The sequence below is a fragment of the Pinus tabuliformis genome, chromosome X (assembly GCF_031772625.1).
Source record: "Pinus tabuliformis cultivar Carrire ecotype Pingquan chromosome X, CPIR1, whole genome shotgun sequence".
Taxonomy (NCBI): domain Eukaryota; kingdom Viridiplantae; phylum Streptophyta; class Pinopsida; order Pinales; family Pinaceae; genus Pinus; species Pinus tabuliformis.
The window spans coordinates 1,066,833,982-1,066,856,281 of record NC_142308.1 but is presented as its reverse complement, the minus strand read 5'-3'; the positions used below and the strand labels follow the sequence as shown (position 1 = coordinate 1,066,856,281).

Below are 22,300 nucleotides of genomic sequence, written 5' to 3'. Positions count from 1 at the left end.
GTGACGTTGAAGAGGAGAGTGATCTGATAGATGTTGTTTTCAGCAAGGAATTCCACTGGAATACCTCGATATTTTAAGCAAAATCCAGAGTTAGTAACCCTCAAACTAGAAAATCAAGAACAAAGGAGAAAACAAAATTAAATTTCATTGAACCCGAATAGGGTAAGATACTCACAAGATGCTGCGCGCGCTACCTAGGGTTATTGCTGCATAACAGATCAGCTTTCTGCCTTTCGTTCATCACCCATGGCCCCTCCGGAGGCTCCACCGGAGGGGGTCGATATCAAACAAGCGTTCTCCAATCTAGTAAATTCATTGCCGCCTCAGCGTCCTCATCCTGCTGTCTCAAAATTTGTCAAGAAATTAGACGGCCTTCAAGAAGTTCTTTTGCCTCCTGCCCTACCTCGCTTGGCCGCTCTTTCGCTGGCAGAAAAAGGACTCATCGGTCAGTTTATGGGCCTCTGGCCCTCCCCGAAAACCGTCCAGAGATGGGTTGAGAGAAACTGGTCTGATAAAATACAAGGGAAGATATCCATCAGATTCTGCGGGAAAGGGTACTTCACATTTCACTTTGAATCCAAAGAAGACAAGGATTTAATTTTTAGAAACGGATCTTATTTCATGGATTCCAGGGGCCTGTATCTCAACAAATGGACCCCTGATTTTGATCATGAGCTCGATGTCCCTAGTGTTGTCCTGGTTGGGTCTGGCTCCCTCATCTTCCCCTTCACTGCTGGGGGGATGATTCAGTCCGAGCCATTGGGAATGCAGTTGGTAAATATGTAGATCGAAGCGAGCCAAAAGACAACATGCAAGCTTGTGCCCAGATTTTTGTTGAAGTGGATCTCAGTAAAGGCCTCCCGGAAGCCATCAAGCTCAAAGTGGACAACTGGAGCCATATTCAGCAGCTGGATTACGAGCAGATCCCGTTCAAGTGCAAGGTATGTCACGAATACGGCCACTTTGCAAATCGATGTACTAAGCTTATTAATGTAGAAAACAGTCTTCAAGAGGAACAATGGGAAGTGGTTAAAAAAAAAAAGAAATCGGCCTCCCTGGCTAAAGGTACCTCTGAAGCTGATCCATCGGCCTCTGCAGTAGGTCATCCTTCCCCCTCTTCTCCTGCACCCTCCAAATCTCCCCCCCGCTCCCCTCCTCTGCCTCCTTCATCTAATCCCTTCTCTATCCTTTCTCTCCCTGAAAGCCAACCCCTAGACCCTCCCTCTCATGAAAGCCTCCCCCAAAGCTCTTCCAAATCCACCTTGCCCCTGATCATCTCCTCTCAGCCCCCTTTGGATCCTCCCTTAAACAGAATCACCAGGAGCTCTTCCAAAGACCATGGAGGATCTAGTGAAACCTTCAAGAAGCCTGGACCGAGTAGGAAATCCGCCAAGCAGCATCAAGATGAGAACACACAGAAAGATATAGCTATGGGAACTCAGACACCCATAGAATCTTTCATCCTGGGTCAGCATGACAAAGATACAGATAACAAGGAACAAGGGGGGCGAGCACCACCCCGGACATCACATTTACAATGATAAAAATATTGTCTTGGAACAGTAGGGGATTTGGGAAACCCTCCAAGATAGCAACCCTTGGAGATCTCATTCACCATGAGAAACCTGGAATCATTTTACTGCAAGAAACAAAGCAAGGATAGAGGGAAATGAACAGTATCATAGAACAGCAGAATCAGTATAAAGGAAGTATCAGTGAAGCAAGAGGAGCTTCAGGAGGAATAGCCACTATCTGGAACCAGAACATATGGAACTGTAATTCGGCAACCATCAACCAACACTAGATCAAAACAGTCTTGGAAAACAAAGAAGATAGGCAAACTGTAATCATTTACAATATTTACGTGCCCAACCACTACAGAGATAAGGATTGTTGTTGGCGCGATCTAAAGTCTAGCATCGATGAAGAAGGGAGTTCCAACATTATTTTGGGAGGCGATTTCAACCTTATCCTCCATGCCAATGAAAAGAGAGGCGGAAGTTTCACTTCTGACCCCTATAGAACACATCTGGAAAACATCATGCAAGAATCCGAACTTGTGGACATTGTACCCAAAAACCGGCGTTACACATGGAGCAATCGCAGGATTGGCGCAGGTAATATTATGGAGAGATTAGACAGAATTTTAATCAACGTTTCGCTACTTTCCATGTTCTCTGTTGGATACGCCAGCATTTTGACATGCCCTGCCTCAGATCATTTCCCTGTCACGCTAACGCTGGAAAATCACAGCAATCTCGGGCCTATTCCCTTCAGGTATAGCTCCCTTTGGAACGACATTCCAGCAGTGGCTGAAATTGTCCTCAGTACCTGGAGACAGCATGTCGAAGGGTCCCCTGGATTCATATGGGAGTCCAAATTAAAAAAAAAAAAACCAAACAGGCAATTAAAGAATGGGCCAAAACGAGCTACAAAGAGCCTGAAGAGGTAAAAAAGGAGCTTAAAAACAACCTCAACAGCACGCAAAGAGCGATAGAGGAGTTTGGCCTCTCCCAAGAAAGCAAACAACAGGAAAGTGACCTCTATTCACAATTGTGCCAAGTTAAGAGAGCAGAGGAGTTAAAATGGAGGCTAAAATCGAGGCAATTGTGGCTGCAGGGAGGAGATAGGAACTCAGCTTTTTTTCATAAACAAACAACAGCCAGAAAGATAAGGAACAGCGTAAGCTCCATAACAGATGCTGAAGGTAATAGGCAAGTAAACCAGGACGCCATCCAGAGGACAACAACAGAGCATTTTCGAGACCTCCTAACAGAAACTAAAGAACAGGAGGATTATACTGAGCTATTGCAACATTTGCCTGCAGGGATAAGTAAACAAATAAATGATAGTTTAACCAAAGAGATTGATGAGGAAGAAGTCACCAGAACGGTATGGGCTTTTCAGCCTGACAAAGCCCCAGGCCCTAATGGTTTTCCCATATGTTTCTATCAAACATTATGGGGAATCATAAAAAAAAACCTAATAAAAATGTTAAAATGGATCCAGCGAAAGTGAAAAATAGGGGGGTACACCAACGCCACTCATTTGGCCCTCATACCCAAAGAAAACTGGCCCTCTTCATTTGCCAGATTCCGTCCTATATCCCTTTGTAATTCCTCCTACAAAATCTTGTCCAAAGTCATCACCTCTCGCCTCAAACCCTTTCTTCCATCCCTCATTTCTGAAAATCAAGGGGGGTTCTTAGCAAACCGACATATAACTGACTCCATCCTCCTAGTACAAGAAGCCATTCACTCGAGCCAGTCCAGGAAGGAGAAAGGATTTGTTCTCAAACTTGATTTGGCCAATGCTTTTGATAGAGTGAGGCACTCTTTTCTCTTAGCCGTCTTGAAGAAGATGGGTTTTGATGCAAGCTTCCTTAACCTCATCAAAGCCTGCATTTCCGGGCCATGGATCACCCCTCTTGTAAATGGCAGACCAGGTGAAGCTTTCCAATCCTCCCGTGGTCTAAGACAAGGTTTCCCTCTCTCACCTTATCTTTTTATTCTAATGGCTGAATCATTTAGCAAAGCGTTGGATTTCCATCGGAGGGTCGGTCTCATAACAGGAATAAAATTTGGGAATGGAGTCAAGAATATAAATCACTCTCAATTTGCAGACGATACCTTGCTAATTGGAGGGGCTTCTATCACAATAGCCAGGCGTTTCAAAGTTCTTCTGGATAAATTCATGGATTACTCTGGTGGTCTGGTCAATCAGCAAAAAAGTTGTATTTACGGCTGGAATACAACATCGCAGGTCCTTCATAATATTGCTGCAACATTTGGGGTCTCATGTCACTATGACTGGACTCATTTTTCATATTTGGGCATTCCTGTAAGCGCAGGGCCCTTGAGGGCAGAAGTCTGGGACACCATAATCGATAAGATGAAAAGGAAAGTACAGCAGTGGGGTTCAATATGGCTTAACCCAGCTGGTCGCCTCATCCTTCTGAAATCTGGTATATCCTCTTTGCCTTTATACCAATTTACTCTCCTTCAAGCCCCTGCTTCCTTCCATCACAAAATGGAAGGCATCCTCCATCATTTCTTGTGGCAAGGAGGGAAGCAAGATAAAAAGAAGTTTAATTTGATCAGTTGGATGCAAGTAATTCAACCCCAAGATCGAGGTGGCCTTGGCATCATATCCCCCAAATATCTTAACTTATCTTTCAGAGGAAAAATGGTTTGGAGATTCATAACCGGTCTTCCTGCATGGTGGAAAAGGGTATTGGAATTTAAATATCTAAATTTTCCAAGGCAACAGCTCCTCAATCAAGACATTCCCAACAAAGACTCCACCAAAATTTGGCACTTATGAAAAAAAGAAATTCCTATAATTGCACAAAATACTTCCAAAATTCCTAAGGGAGGAACAAGCATCAATATTGGAATGGACAAAATCATGGGACAACAACCTATTAATACGCAAGCTGGAGTCAATCCCATCCTCTTTTTTTTTTAAAGAACTGGCATCCATCATTTGGATCAGATCTCTCAGTGGGATCCTTCATCCCTACTATGGTCTGGATGGTCCTTCCCTGTTATACCCAATGATCTCAAAGATAGTTTGTCAGCTCTCCAATCTCACTTGCATAGTATAGCCCCTGTCAAAAAGAATACCTCAGATGGATTCAGTTGGGACCCTTCTGGATCTGCTTATACCATTAAGGTTGCCCATCAATTCCTCTGTAGCAGCAATCATCCCATGCCAATCTGGAATCATTGGAAGGTTGTTTGGAAGTCTGAGGCCCTCCCAAAAATCAATTTTTTTATATGGACTCTTCTCAAAGGGAAAACCCTTACTGCCGAAAACTTGCAAAAGCGTGGAATTATCGGCCCCTCTCGCTGTCCCAACTGCTTGGCTGCTGAGGAATCCATCCACCACCTCTTTATTGATTGCCCCTTCGCTACTGAATGTTGGGGAAACCTGTCTCAGAACAATCAGACTCCGTGGACCAGCCAAGATACCATAGGAGAAATTCTGCATAAGTGGAAAAAGAATTACCCCTGGCAGCGAAGGAAGAATAGCATTGCGAAGAGGGTTTGGGATATTCTCCCTTACACCATGTTATGGAATATTTGGTTGGCCCGCAATCGAAAAGTTTTTAAGGACAAGGGTTCGAATACCAGAAGTCTATGCAGCAAAGCAAAGGGTCTCGCCCTTGAAACCATATCAGCTAAGAACCAGAGGAATGTAGACATCACCGAGCTCAGTGTGGAAGAACGAAGCTTTATTGGTCACTTGTTGGACAAAAACAACAGCAGGCAGATAGGTAGCACTGCTCGCAACAGGAAAAATGTTGTCCCTCATAATTGGAAAATTAGACTCAAAGAAAATGAGTTTGCTGCTTGGATCCAAAATTGCAACAGGTACTGTCTTTTTTTCGACGGAGCTTCAAAGTCGAACCCTGGGGCTGCAGGGGCTGGAGGAGTGATACTTAATGCTAATGGGGACATTGTTTTATCATATGAATGGGGTCTTGGCCACATTTCCAACAACAGGGCAGAAGCCCTGGCCCTATACCAGGGACTTATTCAGCTTGGGAAGCTTGGTACAGATGCAGCCTTCATCTTCGGAGATTCGACAATGGTTATTAGTTCAATGGTCCAGAAGAGAGACTCCATAAATGTGTTTCTCCAGCAGATTTTAAGTCGCTGCCACATTCTAGCTCAACCTATGGAAGATCTGCGCTTTCATCATATTCTGCGCAGCTTAAACAAAAATGCTGACAAACAGGCCAACAAGGCATGTGCCAGACCTCAGGGCTGTCTAGTTTGCAATGGAGTGGAGACTTATCACCATTTGCCATGACTGTGAAAAGCTTTTCCCTCATTCAGCTTTGCAACAAGCTCGTAAGTCCTGACATGATGGAAGATCCGATGAATTATAAATCTCTCACTGTGACCAAGACATACAGAGGGATCTGGCGCACTCAGGTAATCCATTTGCATGAGATATCAGTCAGTCGACTGTTCCCTCTCTCCCATCAGGCTCTCCCTCACCCGCACCCCTGTTTCAGCCCCTTCTCTCCCTTAATTCTACCTTTTCCCCTTTCTGTTCAACTGAACGCCCGGTTCCTGCGGACCTGTCTAAATCTTATGTCTCATGAATCCCCTTCCTCTGGAATTTTTGGACGCCCCTTCTTCAACGATCCTCCCTCCGGGCAGCATATTCCACTTGCATCGCTCAAAGATCAGAGCCCCAAGACAGCGCTCCAGGCCTCTTCTTATCAGGATCTGTTCTCAACTATTTCTTTGACGCGGGTCAGACAGGCACTACAAATAGGGATATCATATTTCTCTTCATTTTTTGGCGTGGATCAGCCAGGCGTTTCAAACAGGCACATCAGGCTTCTTTCCATTTATCATAGTCAGGCATATCATCCATTTCCCTATTGATAGATAATGTTCTTCAAATGTCACCTTTTAGTGCTCTAGTTTGTCAGGATATATTCCAGTTTAGCTTTCATTTCAAAGCCCAAGTGGCGGGAACCCGAAGGATCCTATTGTTGTAAATCCTTCTTTCCTAGCTTCACTCGGCGAATAATTATGTATTACAAGGGAGCGGTTTCCATCTCCCCTCTTTTTTTCGAAAAGAAATATAGCAACCGATGATGTTAAAAAATAAAAATAAAAAGATACTCAAAAAATAGAGAAAAAAATAGTGTATAAACTAGTCTTGCCATGGCAGGAAGGGAAACCCATAGTAGAAGAATATTGGCAATGAGTAAGCCTACAAAGGAACCTGTAATGAATTTGGAGCATGAAATGTCTATTACTACTTGTAGGTGTACAAACCCTCTGATTAATTAGAAGCATGGGGAAAAATAAACAAGGAAATCCTCTTCCACAATGAAAATCCAATAAAAAAGGGGGAAAATTTTACTTGCGAGAGTCTAATTTTCGAGTCTCTGGAGTATTCACACATATATGTCCTCAAACAAAGAATTTATAGAATACGATCTAAATCCATAACTAAATAATTGTTTGTTTGAGTCTTTTGAATACCTGCAGTCAGGAGAAGATTTAATAAGCAAGATGTCTACAAGATGATTGCTTAACCCAAAAAGGAAATGGGTAAACCAAAAAGCTAAAGGGCCTAATTTAATAAAACCCTCAACAATGTAGTAAAAATGGGAGCAGTAGAGTAATACAAGGTTACTTGTCGAAAGCCATGGCATAAACTACCTTGTGGAGGGTTTGAACGCCAAACTCTCATGAAGGAGGTTGACCTACAATACAAAACCCTAGAATGTCGCGAGAAGACTCAGCACTAATATCTCAACAATTCAAAATGAGGAAGCTTGGTGGCATAATCAATTTTATAGGGTTTCAGGGGATCATGATCTCCATCTCATCAACCCATTCCATTCAATCCATCCACTTGTAATGCCACCCAAAAAACCTAACTCGATTACCAACACATTTATACATTGAACGATGGCCTACCACAATGGACAACTGGCAATGAAAGATTAACCACGTTAAAAGACATGTGCTTAGCGATGAGTGGACATCGAGAAATGACGAAGGCTGATGGGAATCCATCCCGTAAAAAAAATGCTTTCGACATAACAAAAAAAATATCTTAAGATCTTTAACCCATGGGGCTTTGGTTGATGGTGAATGGGTGTACTGTTAAGGCACTCCTTGCAATAGGTCACCGGTTCAAATCTCCCGTAGGTGCTTAGGTAGTATTATATAGAAAAAAATATCTTAAAATCTTTGAAAAAAAATAAATTATTACTTATTATTAGAATAGATTTAATAATTTATAAGTTAAAAAAAATTGGACAAGCCAAACTTTCAAATCAATTGTTGAATTTCATTATATAAATGTTCAATGATGTTTTTTTAATTATTTTTAGTTAGTGCTAGTCTATTATGAACAACCATAATACAAGAAGTAAAATTAACTTTATTTTAGTAGTTATTTTGAAAAAAAATTGAAGTCATTATACAATTTGTAATAATGTATTTGTATTTGTTTATAGAAGGAAAAAGAAAAGTGAATAGTTACACTATGTCTCTCAAAGTTGAGATGAATTTAAATAATTCTAAATGTTATCCATTATTAACAATAATTTTTTTAATAAAAATTATCATAAATAAACTATTTATATAACACTTCGAACTATGATCCAAATAAAGCATACCTACCTTTTAAAATTTGACTAAAAAATCTCAAAACCATTTCATATCGCCCAATTAACTTTATCCTATACAATAATAATATTATATATTTTTTTGTTAAATCATACTCTTGTTAAATGCCAAATATTACATGAATTTTAAGGAAATGTATTTTATATTTTCATGTAAAGAAATGTATTTTATATTTTTTTTTGAGGTTTTAAATATAATAGAAGTATCAAAACTTAGTAAAAATACTCTTTATTAATATCTTTAACTAAATTACAAATAAATTTTACATATTTTATAAATTTAGAAAAAATAAAAAAAGTTGATGATCAAACCAGAAGTATACAAAGTACCTGTTTTTAAATCTCAGTAAGAAAGAAAGATCAGTGAATTTTTGTCAAAAAAAAGATAAAGAATCTTGGGTTGCAGGTTGAATTCTACCTTTTCCTCATCATCATAAAAAAAAAAAAAAAAAAACATTTATTTTCTCTTTGTTTCTATAAACACTCTCACTCTTGTAGTGGAAAAGAGAAACCCCTTGTTTCACATTGATAAAATTTTATTAAAGTCATGAGAGGAGGGGATTCAACAGATACTTTCAAAATACTAAAACCAAGAGGGGAAATCAAAAGAATGATGGGAAATTGAGATAAACATAAATCTTATCCAACAAGGGTAGTTACATCCACATCAATATGGGAGATTATGAAAGTCATTTGAGGCATAAGAGAAGAACAACAGGGCAAGAAGATGGATATGTTACTTAGATGATGAGCAATAGTTTCAGTAGGGGGGTATGATCGACCTCTAAATTAGACACAAATTAAGGCCCATCTAACCTTTCTGACGCACTTGAAGGCTATATTAATCCTCTCCTTCTATACTTAATCATTTTTCTCTTAGCTTTAATATTTTCTTAGGAAGGTTTAGAGATGATTTCATATTATGTGCCTAATATTATTGATTTTTGAATAATTTTGTGAGAATATTTGGTAGAGTATCAAGATTTGGGGGAGGAGATAATATAGGGACTTGATCTCTACTAAAAAAGGATCAATATTGGACATAAATGAACAAGATATTATTGAATTATTGACAAATTGTGGAGCTCCAATGATTCAGAGGATCTAGGAATGTGCTCCTTGCCATTTAATGTAGATTCCTAGTGTTGGGAATGAGATCCATTATTTGAGGGATTTTGGAGGGGAAGCTTCCTCCTTTGAAGGAGAATGCTTTCTCATTATTTTTTATAACTACCAATTCGAATTTTCCTCTAGGGGCACGTACTTTTTAGTGTTATTGGGGAGAGAACTTGTATTTTTGCAGCTCCACTTTCATTTTTAGCAGGGATGTACTTGGATTGATTCAAATAATGAAGTTTGATGCCATTTTTAGCTTCTAAAGCTTGGTCTCTTTCATAGGACTCTGGGTATCCTTAGGCTTGGCCATCCTAGGATCCTGAGAGCCCTTTGGTATAGTTTTTTTTTCTTCTTTTCACTTCCTATTCACATGCATCTCTTATTCTTACTTCTCCTATTTCTACATAGTATATGTTTCTTTTTTTTGTAGGAGTGAGTTAAATTAGTAAAGTAAGTTATTTTCCAGATTATTTACATATTCAAAATCATGATGCATCCTCAAAACAACTTTGAAAGTCATCTTCATCATTGAGCTATTTGGATTGGGTTACTAGTTCACAGAGCTAGAATTTTTGGAAGTCCCTTGTAGCAAATTAGTAGTAATTTTCAGTTTTTTTTAGAAGATTTTAATGAGCTTCATTTGAGTTGATTCCACTTGTACTAGGTAATAAAAATTTTCAATTTAATAAAAAAATCCACCCCGTTGCATTTTCACTTGATTAGGTTATGCATTTGATAGGTTAACTAGCTCACTAGTTCTTGAATTTCTAGTTTTTAGAGTAGTAATTTTCTACTATTTTTTAGCCCATGTTAACAGGGGTATTTTGGAGTGATTCCATTTTGAATGGAAACCTAAGACATCCTAACTAATAACAAAAAATTTTCCATCCCATTTGAATTTTATTTACTTGGTAATTTATTAAGATTCTCGCTCTTGTAGCATTACAAACCTCTTGTAGCAATTACCTATAGCAATCGCCTGTAGTAAACTTGTAGCATCACTTTCCTTCACTAATTTTGATCCCCATTGCAAATTTGACTTGGTTTAGATGAATAATGACCCTTAGGCTCTAAATACATTATTAGGGAGACCTAAGGACCACTACACACCCCTTATTATTCCACTGCAATCACAACACAACAAATAGAGTTAGGAAACAATTTTCACATTTGAAACTCTTCAATGTAGGTGAAGTAAACTTAGCTTCTAAATTTCCTAGTTATCTGTTGCAGATTAACCTTCTTCTTTCGCATAAATTTGAAATTAGATTAATGATATCCAGTTTGCAAGTATAATAATTGATTTGATTTGGTTGCAATTAGAGTAGCATGGTTTATTTCTGCAACTAGTTTAGGTTAGATTTTTCACTTCATTAGGTCAACAAAAGAAGGACACATTGCATGTTGCACAGATAGTGCTGACACCTCTTAAATTTGTATGAACCCCAGGTTGATAATTTAAGTTGGTAGCCTTAGGAGTTGCAACATTCTTGTTGCAATACTAGGGCTCATCACTCCCCTTTGGAATGTCTGACAACTTAGAAATTTTATCTGCAAGTGAAGATACTTTCTCCCATTCACAGACCCTGAGGCACAAATATTTTTCAACTAGGCTTTTAACAAATATTGGAAATTTCTGAACCATGAAATATCCAATACATTCAACGGCTAGAAAATACTATCAAACAATTCTCCAACAGTCTTGCACCAATACTACAATGACCTCCCAAAATTGTGAGCACTCTTTATCGGTTCTTTATGGGTTTGAGGAATGATATCATCAACTTGAATGGTGATTTGTGGTGTAAAACTAGTTTTGAGGGTTTCCACAGCACCACTAGCCATTGCACTAACCATCTCTTTGTGGGCATTGTCTATGAAAATGGGGTCATTATCATTTGTGACAGTTGGGAAAACCAATGCCTTTTCCTCCTTGCTATGCCTTGATGTCCTAAGAAATTGTTGGAAACTTGATGCAGGCCTACTTTCAGTGCCTCTATTTCCAAGGCAGAATGAGATGTCCATGAATTTCCAGTGAAAGCCCTGTAGAGCATCAATGGGGTCAATGATGGGATCATTGTATAGGGTGGTGGTAACCCTGGATCTCATGGCATTCGCGATGGAAACCTTGGCAACCTGGTAAATGTTTCATTTGATCAATTGGTCACATCAATGGTTGCTCCTCGCTTGTCATGCCCCTACCCTGGTGATAGTCTTTCAACACACATAGCCAGGTGTGACACCACTACACATTTTCTTTTCACTAATACTAGAGTGTATGGACTACGCCTAAGTCCAAAACTTAACCAATTTTCCAATTCTTAAAGTGTTAACATTCATGCAATGAAATAACATTCATCTTCAATTAACATTCACCATCTTCATTTATCAGTATGTAGTGGAAATCAACATTCATACAAGTATACATAATTATACTTGGGAGGGGCAACTCCCGTAAATTCTTCCCGTATCAGTAATATAATAGTAATGCACAAAATATAATTATAAGTTTTACAAGTCTTGTGCTTCTAACTGCCTTGGCCTATCCAATCCACAAAAGTGTCATATCACAACCTCACAACTGCCAGTTGCTTGTTGCCCACACAAGATACGAGAAAACCTCAAGTTTCCTTACTTCATACAAATTCTGAAAATTCATTATTTCACTGGTCATTCATCCCTGCCCTTCATGTCATGCATCCATGCCCATCGTATTGTGTAGGCCTGCCCACCTAGTCGTTCAATCTGACTCGTCCCTCCATACAACCCTCACCAATCATTTAGACTTTCTTGGGTCGGGTTTCCCTGTGGCACCCTCAAGTGGTGCAGCAGCCCCAGGTCGGGTTGCCCTATGGTGCCCTCATGTCATGCAGACATTCTTGGTCTTGTCATCGGGTCATGTCACCTAGGTTGGGTCACTACCTTCGCGTAGACCCTCCCACCGCACCTGCACCCTCCGAGTTCCGCACCTTCACCTTCTGGTTTACAGCCCTTCCACCCTGCACTATTTATGCCCACCAATTATGTTTTGTTGTTGCCCTTAAGTCTCCCAAACATGTGAGCTCCCATAAAACGTTTTTGTATGCTTGGTTTCTCTCGCTTGGTCAATGGTTGAATTCCTCCAACTCTCTTCTTACTTACATGTGCTCTCGTGTGGATGAAGGGGTGTCGACCTCCGAGCCAACTTGCCCAACTCATTTTTCGCACCCCAAGTCTTCACATCAGATCGCCCCCACACATCGGCCCACCGATTCTACTTGCCCATTCGTCCGTTGTATAAGCTCACCGCCACACTTTCCATATTTAGTCATTTTTTCTCATCTTCGTTCAGCTCGCCCGTTGCGTCCTCCCAACTAATCATCATTGCACAAAATTGAACTCCAACTCATCGCACATAACTGAAACACCAACTTGTCACACATAATCGAAACACCAACTCGTCACACATAACCGCTTCGCACGACTTGTCGCACATAATCAAGCTCGGGCGCCCCTCACACGCATTGGCATGCCCGTCGCGTATGAATGTGCCCGAATCAACTCGTGGGCATGGCATACTCCCATAACCACTCTGCACGACTTGTCACAAATAATCAAGCTCAGGTGCCCGTCACACGCTTTGGCATGCCCATCACATATGAGCACGCCCGAATTAGCTCATGGGCATGACATACTCCCCCACTCTAAATCGTTATCGTCCTCGATAACTCCATCAAACAACATTGAAAAGTGTCACTAACTCCAACATCTCCAAAATTTCCATGTTTCCCACCTCTGCTCTGTCATCACATAAAACATAAAGGCTCATGACTCCATGAACGAGAAAGTCTTCTCAATCCATGATCATCAACCACATCCATTGTAATCTCCACATCTTGCCCCACCATGGAAGGTTGGTCCCTCCAACTCAAGCTACATGTTATCACTGAAACATATATCGCATCGACCCCATCATGTATTGTCATCATGTGAACTGCTACCATGATACTCCAACTCAACTCAAACATATATCAATACACTTCTGGGCCGCATGATTCGAACTGGTATGGTGATCGGTCCAAATATCACACTCAAACCATGAGAATTCACTGCCTCATGGCATCATCAGTCGTTTCTGTCACCATCTTGTCACAACATCAACTCGATCAAGAATCCATCCCATCCCCATCAAAATGTAAATAAGCCATGCTCAGGTCCATGAAGTAGTCCCCATCTCATCTATAACATGCTACCCATAATGTTGGTGTTGATGTGATGCATGTAAATCAGTCACATCTAACCAAACATCATCATTCATATGTATGAATTCCATCTCCTCAAAATAATGAAGAGATCCTCCCATCAAACCAACTCTCAATGTGCCACATCTAGGTCCATGAAGCAACCTCCATCACATCTACAATATGCCATACCTCAAGTCTATCAAAGAAGCAAGTATACGCCTGCCTCATCATCCATGTGTTGCCCATGGTCATAAACTAGTAAGCCATCATGTATATCAAAGCGGTTAAGTATAAACTCAACCCATGCCCAAGTGTTGCCACCAAGGTATCATCATCGTTGCAACTCCATCAACTCCAAATAATATGAAGCTTCCATCAGCTGCAACTATCTCAAGTCATCATGAACTCCTATGGTCCATCTCCACCTAACATCTCGGCAAGCCTACTTGTCTCGGCCTCAAATGCCACTGCAAGATGCCTCTACCCTCCATGTGGTAGGAATACTCTCATAGACTTCTCACAAATCCAACCAGTCCATGGCCTTGTTGTACAAATGTGCACAACATCTCCATCGACTCATCTGTAAAATGTCTCCATGTCGCATCAACAAGTCCATCCGCACAACATCCGTACCTTAGCACTCCTCATTGGATGCCCATAAGTGACATCTCTATATAAGTGCATTTGCATAATGTCCCTGCATAATGTTTTTCATGCTACATCTATTGAACTCGATGTCCATGACTCAAACTACCCATGTTGTCTAACTAAGTAGACTCATCCTATCCTCAATCAGGTTTAGATCCCTCGGTCACTCAAACCACATCGCATCATATTATGTCACACATGTTCCTTCCATCATCACTGCCTCTCCCACTAAAGGTCTACCAAGTCTGCCTCTTGGCCTCAGCCATGAAGAAGTCCACCCAAGTATCATATCATCAAACTTTGGTGTGCCCTCTCTCCAATCTGTCCATGAGTCATGCCATCCAGTTAGCCAATTCTCCATATGGCTAAAGCATGACCCATCCTTTGCAATGATCATCATGTTCCTCCCTTTCCATGAGTGTTTGCACACCCTACCGTGAGGTTGCAAACTGCCCCAACAATCTCTACAACAATCAATGTTCCTTACTTCTTCGCACAAGGTCTCATCGTAGACATCCATGGTAAGGTTGTCCATTGCATTGGAAAATTGTCTTTACCCTTCCCTGCATATGACCCATCCTCCAAAAGCTTCAATGAAACACAAGTAAAGATATTACTTACTTCATCATGAGGCTCCTCCATGTGAGTGTCCTCATCCATCAATGTCTGCAACATGTACGATCCTGGTTCAACTTGAGAAATCAATGATGCCTCAAGTTCTTCCTCCATCGTTGTCACATCTGCAAAATCCTCATATTTCACGGCTTCTTACTCTCATTGCAATTAGCAGCTACATACTGCTCCATTTCCCAACCAAGTCGAAGAAGTTCCTCTTCAACATTCTTTTCCAAGACCTCAAATTCATCTCAAATCCACGGGTTCTCTTCTTTTATAAGCCTCAACCTATATAAGTTAATAAAGAGCCTCCCTTGGCATTCTTCCCAACTTGCCATATCTTGTCCTTCAGCTTGGCCCAAGCACACTACTTCACCCCTGCTAAACCTGTTGTAACAAGATTCAATACCAACTACAACCCTACCGCCATATCTCTGCTTCAAATATTCAATCTACAATTCCTTTTGGAAAGAGGTCTTTGATACCATCTATAATGCCTCTATCCTGGCGGTATTATTTCAACTGCACATAGGCAGGTGCGACACCACTACACTTTTTCTTTTCACTAATACTAAAGTGTATGGAATACGCCTAACTCCAAAACTTAACCAATTTTCCAATTCTTCAAGTTTAACATTCATGCAGCGGAATGACATTCATCCTCAATTAACATTCACCATCTTTATTCATTAGTATGCAATGGAAATCAACATTGATACAAGTATACATAATTATACTTGGGAGGGGAAACTCCCGTAAAGTCTATCTGTATCAGTAATATAATAGTAATGTACAAAATATAATTACAATTTTTACAAGTCCTGTGCTGCCAACTGCCTTGGCTTGCACAATCCACCAAAGTGTTGTGTCACAACCTCAAAATTTCTAGCTGCTTGTTGCCCACACAAGATATGAGGAAACCTCAAGTTTCCTTACTTGAGACAAATTTTGAAAATTCGCTATTGCATTGGTCGTTCAGCTCTACCTGCCATGTCGTGCAACCCTGCCCACGGTATCATGTAGCCTTGCCCACTTGGTCATTCAACCTAACTTGTCCCTCCGTGTAGCCCTGCCAAATTTTTCAAACTTTCCCGGGTCGGGTCGCCCTATGGTGCCCTCGGCTCATGGAAGGGTCCCGGGTCGGGTTGCCCTGCGGTGCCCTCAGGTCATGCATACCTGCCCAGTCAGGTTGTGGGGTCATGTCGCCCAGGTCAGGTAACTGCAATCATGTAGACCCGACCACCGCACCCACACCTGCCAAGTTTCGCACCTCTGTCCGTCGGTCCACAACTCATCCACCTTGCACCGTTTCTTTCCTCCGATTCTGTTTCGTCGCTCCACTTATGACTCCCAAACATGCGAGCTCCCACAAACCTATCATATTCTTGGTTTTTATTGCTTTGTCGATGGTTGAATGCCTCCAACTCTCGGCTTACTTATATGTGCTCTCATGCAGATGAAGAGGCGTCAACCTCCAATCCGACCTCCCCAAATCGTTCTTCGCACCCCAAGTCTTCACATCGGCCCACCAAGTCAACCTGCCCATTCGTCCACCGTATGCCCTCACAGCCACACTTTCCATGCTTAGTCATTTTTTCTCATCTTCGGTTTTTTGACTCTTCATTCAGCTCATCTGTCATGTTTGCCCAATTGATTGTCGTCGCATAAAACCAAACTCTGACTCATCGCACATAACCAAAACGCCAAATCGTCGCACATAACCACTCCACACGACTCATCACACATAACCGAGCTTGGGCGCCCGTCACACGCATCGGCGCACCTATAATTCCCTCTAGTTACATATTGTTTAGCGAAGGGTGCACGACGGGTGAGCGAGCAACGAGCTGGGGCAACCGGTGAGTTGGGCACGTTCGCATGGTGCGACGAGTTAGGCTAAATGAAGGGGAAACGCGAAAGTCATGCGAAAATGACTAAGTGTTGAAATATGTGACGGTGAGTTTATATGGTGGGGTGGTCCTGAGTGTGGGCGCCCTCACCATGGCTGACATGGGAAAAGTAGCAAAGTGCCAAAAAGATGGGTCGGTCTGGCCTAGGCCGATGCCCCCATGATGGGCGAGCTACCATATATATAGCGTGGGCAACGTTGGAGAAAAATCAATAAGTTATGAGATCAAAGTAAGAGCCCAAGGTCTTAGCATGCAAGTAGTGCGAGATCCTTAGTACTCTGAAACATAGGTGAAGGTGCAAGCTGAGCTAGAGGCCGAAGCACCCTAGCCGTAGACCCGGGTGACAGTCAAAGGGTTGCAGGCTAAATAAAACCACAGGCGGGTCGAACGTTCGGGTGAGGCTGAATGAGTGAGTTGGGTCAGTGAATGGCTGAGTTGGGCGGGCATACGAAGGTGCACGATGAAACGAAGATTGGGTGCAGGTTCGTCGAGTGAGCACACCACAGGTCGAACGAGTTGAACGGGATATCATTCGGGCATTCGGGTCGACAACTGAAGATGATATCGTTCATGAATTTGGGTGGATGGCTGAACGGATTATCATTTGGGTAGACAGCTGAATGAGTTGGCATTCAAAGAATTCAGGCAATCGATCGAACAGTGGGGCGTTCGGGTGGTCGGTTGAACAGTGGGTCGTTCGGGTGGATAGTTGAACAGTGGAGCATTCAGGCGGTCAGTTGAACATCTGACAGGCAGTCGACGTTCGGAAGTGTGAACGAGCACAGTTGGTGTGACTCGTCTGGAGGGTGAGTCAGGCTGAATGGAGCACTGGGCAGGAGTAAATGAGGTGAGTCAAACGACCGAGTGGGTGACATATTTGGCAGGTGCGAAGAGCTAAATGGTGGGTCATTCGAGTGAGTTAGCATGCTGGAACGGTGAACGCATGTGGAGGTGAACAACGAGCTATGAACCGGGTGAAACGATGGAGCAAATGAGCTGAGGGCATCGTGCAGTACAAATGGCGGGCGCACCCAAATAAGTCGGGCAACCCGTGGGCTGAACGACGAGCTGGTGCAAGTTGTGTGACGAGTGAAGGAGCAACACGAGCGATCTAAACACCGAAGTGCCGATTCTGAACGACAGATTGCTCGAGGATACACGGTGGTGAAGTCCAAGTGTAAATTGTAGGTTTATGAGAGGAAATCTGGGGGTTTCTCTCCATTGTACATTTACATGTAAAAACTGAAGATTATCATTATTATCAAGCAGACCCTTATTTGCAGGGAGTTTCCCCTCCTGAGATATATTTGCTATGCACGTGTGTTTAATGATGATAATGTATGTATGAAGATGTTATGAATGTTTCCGCTGTGTTAATGAAAGATTGTACCTGGTAAAGTTGAAAAATAAATTGAGTATAGAAAGTAGGTGTATTCCACATCCACAAGTACCGTTAAAAAGAAAGTGGGTGGTGGTTCCACACTCCTGATCGTGTGGTTGGTAGAGTACCGCTAGTGTAGGGGCGTGACAGGTGGTATCAGAGCTCTATGTTTTGCGAGTTTTGGTGATTCAAAATTGAAGTGAAGCTGATCCTACTTCGTGGCAGTTAGTATCAAGGCTTCTGATACAAAGAAGTCTTAAGACTTGGCAGGTGGTTCAGTTTTGCAGGTGACTTTGGTGGATGGTCTATACAAGATCACAAAGAAGGCAAATGGCAAGAATGGCAGATGAACCTCAGGTTGTGACAAGTAAATCTAGCAAGGATTTTGGTGAAGATTTATTTGACAGGGTATTCGATTGTATGGAGGAATTTACTTCCGATATGGCTTCGATGAGAGCAGAGAACGTGCAAGTTCACGATGCCTATGAGAAGGTGAAAGGGGAGCTGGAAGACCTCAAGGTTTGATATGAGTATACTCAATGGTAATATGCACAAATGGAAGAAGAAGTCAAGAATATTAGTGAAGCAAAGGATAAAGGTTTGGCTGAAATCTTGAAATTACAACAAGCTCTTAACGATGCTCAGAATGAGATTGCGGTTTTGAAAAAGGCTATTGGACACAACTCAGGTGGAGGTGTGGCTCATGTGAAAGTCAAAGAGTCAGATTCTTATGGTGAGACGACGAGTGCGAAAACTCTTGGTAACTTTCTATGGGATATGGAGCAATACTTGGAGCGCTTGGGGATTAACAATGAAGAGTCCAAAGTGAAGGTAGCTTCTCAATTCTTGACGAAGGATGCTAAGATGTGGTGGTGAAGGAGGATGGATCAGATTGCCAATGGCAATGCCGAAGACATAACTTCGTGGGATGACATGAAGAAGGCTTCACAAACCCATTTCAATCCACAAGACGAAACATGGGATGCAAGGATGAAGATAAATATATAAAGCAAATGGAAAGTCTGCAGACATATTAGTGAGAGTTCTTAAGCGTAGTTTAGAAACTTCTAGACATGGCAGAGAGGGACAAGGTGTTCAACTTTATCATAGGGGTGAAACCTTGGGCACTGAATGAAGTGAAGAGGCAAAAGATAAAGACATTTGAGGAGGTATTTTCTGGTGTGGATCGTTTAGTGGAACACTATGATGAGAGTTACGATGAGAAGAATAAAAAGCATGACAAACTAAAAGAGAAAACTACGAAAGAGGAGACTTCGAGATCGCATGATAAGACGAAGACGAAGAAACCGTTGAAGTGTTGGATTTGTGAGGGACCACATGTGGTGAAGAATTGTACTTCAAGACCAAAAGAGGCTGCCTTGGCACAAGCCAATACAAAGAAGAAAGAAGAGACTTTCGTAGGAGTTATGCAGATTTGGGAGCTGCAGTGGCTACGGAAGCTGTCTTAAGGAGAGACTTGGAAAGAAACAAATTGGAGTATGTCGAAATGAAGGTTGGAAGTTCTTCTGTACTCACTATGGTGGCTAGTGGGGCAACTTACAACTTTATGAGCGAGGATACTGTGAGAAGGATTGGACTAAAGTTTGTATCGGTGCAAGCACAAATGAAGGTAGTGAGTTCTCCTCTAGATTATGTGATCGGTGTAGCTGAAAAGGTGGATGTGACACTTAGTGAATCGACTGGGAGAGTCGACTTCGCTATAGTGCAAATAGATGACTATGAAGCTATACTAGGCATGGAGTTTAAGAAACAATTTGAAACGATGGTTGTTCCCCATTTGAAGAAACTGTACATTTACGACAGACGAGAGGATGTACCTATTGGTGTTCCAACTGTGGGAGTAACTAAGGCTGTATGTAAACTGACAGCGATGAATATGGATAATGGGAAACGAGATGAAGAGGTATATAAGTGGTTGTCTATTGTAGAGGCAAAGCTTATGGAGCAGTCACAGGTTATCAGGACATTATTGGATAGCATCTTGGATCTATCTAGGATGCTGGAGGGAGTGGAGGATGACGATGATGAAGAGTATGTGAGGCTGAATGTTCAGATGGAGGATCGGGTGGCATACTTGCAAATAATGGAAGTGGAAGATCCAAATACGTGGATTGAGTTGATCAGTGAGGGAGAGCCTTCAGGCTCTACTCCCTCCTCATATTCTTAGACTATCATGGAGATGAGGCTCATCGTTAGCTGCTCATGGCAGTGAGTCTCCAACATTTTGAGGAGGCATCTAGGGGTGAAATGACACAAATTGACAAGTAGCATGCAGTGGACAATCATGATGAGTAGGGACATGAGTTCTTATGGAGGCGATGCATGATTGGATTAACTACCCAACTAATCACCAACATGATGGGTACCAGCACATGATTCCTTGCAGCGCAGTGGCACATCTATGGCTTGAAATAGGGTTGAAGAGTGGACATCTGGATTACCCATATACACTGTTGTGTGGATGGTTGTCTTGGCAACGGATGGTTGCTGGGATGGAGAATTGTCAAGGACGACAATGACTTGAGGTGGGGGAGGATGTAGCACCTCCTAGTTACAGATTGTTTGGCGAAGGGTGCACAACGGGCGAGCGAGCGACGAGCTAGGGCAACTGGCGAGTTGGGCGCGTTCGCATGGTGCGACGAGTTAGGCTAAATGAAGGGGAAACGCGAAAGTCATGCAAAAATGACTAAGTGTTGAAATATGCGACGGTGAGTTTATATGGTGGGGCGGTCCTGGGTGTGGGCGCCCTCACCATGGCCGACATGGAAAAAGTAGTAAAGTGCCAAAAAGATGGGTCGGCCTAGGCTAGGCCGACACCCCCATGATGGACGAGCTACCATAAATATAGCGTGGGCAAAGTTGGAGAAAAATCAATAAGTTCGGAGATCAAAGTAAGAGTCCAAGGTCTTAGCAAGCAATAAGTGCGAGCTCCTTGGTGCTCTGAAACGTAGGCGAAGGTGCAAGCGGAGCTAGGGGTCAAAGCACCCTAGTCGCAAAATCGGGTGATAGTCGAAGGGCCGCAGGCTAAACGAAACCGCAGGTGGGCTAAATGTTCGGGTGACGCTGAACGGGCAAGTCAGGCGGGTATACGAGTGAATTGGGCGGGCGCACGAAGGCGCAGGATGAAACGACGGTTGGGTGCAAGTTCGTTGAGTGAGTTAGCAAGCTCGGGCGAACGCACCGTAGGTTGAATGAGCTGAACGAGATATCGTTTGGGCGTTCAGGTGGAAAGCTAAACGGGATATTGTTCGGGTGTTTGGGCAGACAACTAAATGGAATATCGTTCGGGTGAACAATTGAACAAATTGGCGTTAAAAGAATTTGGGCGGTCGGGTGAACAGTGCGGAATTCGAGTGGTTGGTTGAATGGTGAGTCGTTTAGGTGGACGGTTGAATGGTGGAGAATTCGGGTAGTCGGTTGAACATGCGACGGGCAGTCGACATTCAAAAGTGTGAACGGGCGTGGTTGGTGTGACTCAGCCACAGGTCGAGTCGGGCTGAACGGAGCAACGAGCAGGAGCAAATGAGGCCAGTCAAATGACCATGTGGGCGACACAGTTGGCGGGTTCAACGAGCTGAAAAGTGGGTCATTCGGGCGAGTTGACACGCCAGAATGGTGAACACGTGTGGAGGTGAACGACGAGCTGGGCGCCGGGTGAAACAGTGGAGCAAACGAGCTGAGGGCATTACACGATGCGAACAGCGGGAGCGCCCAAACGAGTCGGGCGACCTGTGGGCTGAACGACAAGCTGGTGTGAGTTGTGCGATGGGTGAAGGAGAGGCACAGGTGGTCTGAATGACGAAGTGCCGATTTTGAACGACAGATTGGTCGAGGCTGCATGGTGGTGCAGGCCAAGTGTAAATTGCAGGTTTATGAGAGGAAATCTGGGGGTTTCTCTCCATTGTACATTTACATGTAAAAACTAAAGATTATCATTATTATCAGGCAGACTCTTATTTGCAGGGAGTTTCCCCTCCCGAGTTATATCCATTGTGCACTTGTGTTTAATGATGATAATGTATGTATGAAGATGTTATGAATGTTTCCGCTCTGTTAATGAAATATTGTACTTGGTAAAGTTGAAAAATAAACTAAGTATAGAAAGTAGGTGTAGTTGATATCCGCAAATATTGTTAAAAAGAAAGTGGGTGGTGGTGCCGCACCCCTAATTGTGCGATTGGAAGAGTACTGCCAGTGTAGGGGCGTGATAGCACTT

General features: G+C 42.5%; 1 protein-coding gene across 1 annotated transcript; it reads left to right on the top strand.

Annotated features, from left to right (window-relative positions):
- The first annotated feature begins 246 nt into the window (after positions 1 to 246).
- Positions 247 to 5,817, top strand: LOC149143506 (uncharacterized). Its single transcript, XM_089451851.1, has 5 exons — positions 247 to 554; positions 2,217 to 2,277; positions 2,620 to 2,932; positions 3,242 to 4,110; positions 4,495 to 5,817. Exons 1-5 carry the CDS (start codon positions 247 to 249, stop codon positions 5,815 to 5,817), a joined length of 2,874 nt encoding a protein of 957 aa, XP_089307977.1.
- The last annotated feature ends 16,483 nt before the right edge of the window (positions 5,818 to 22,300 follow it).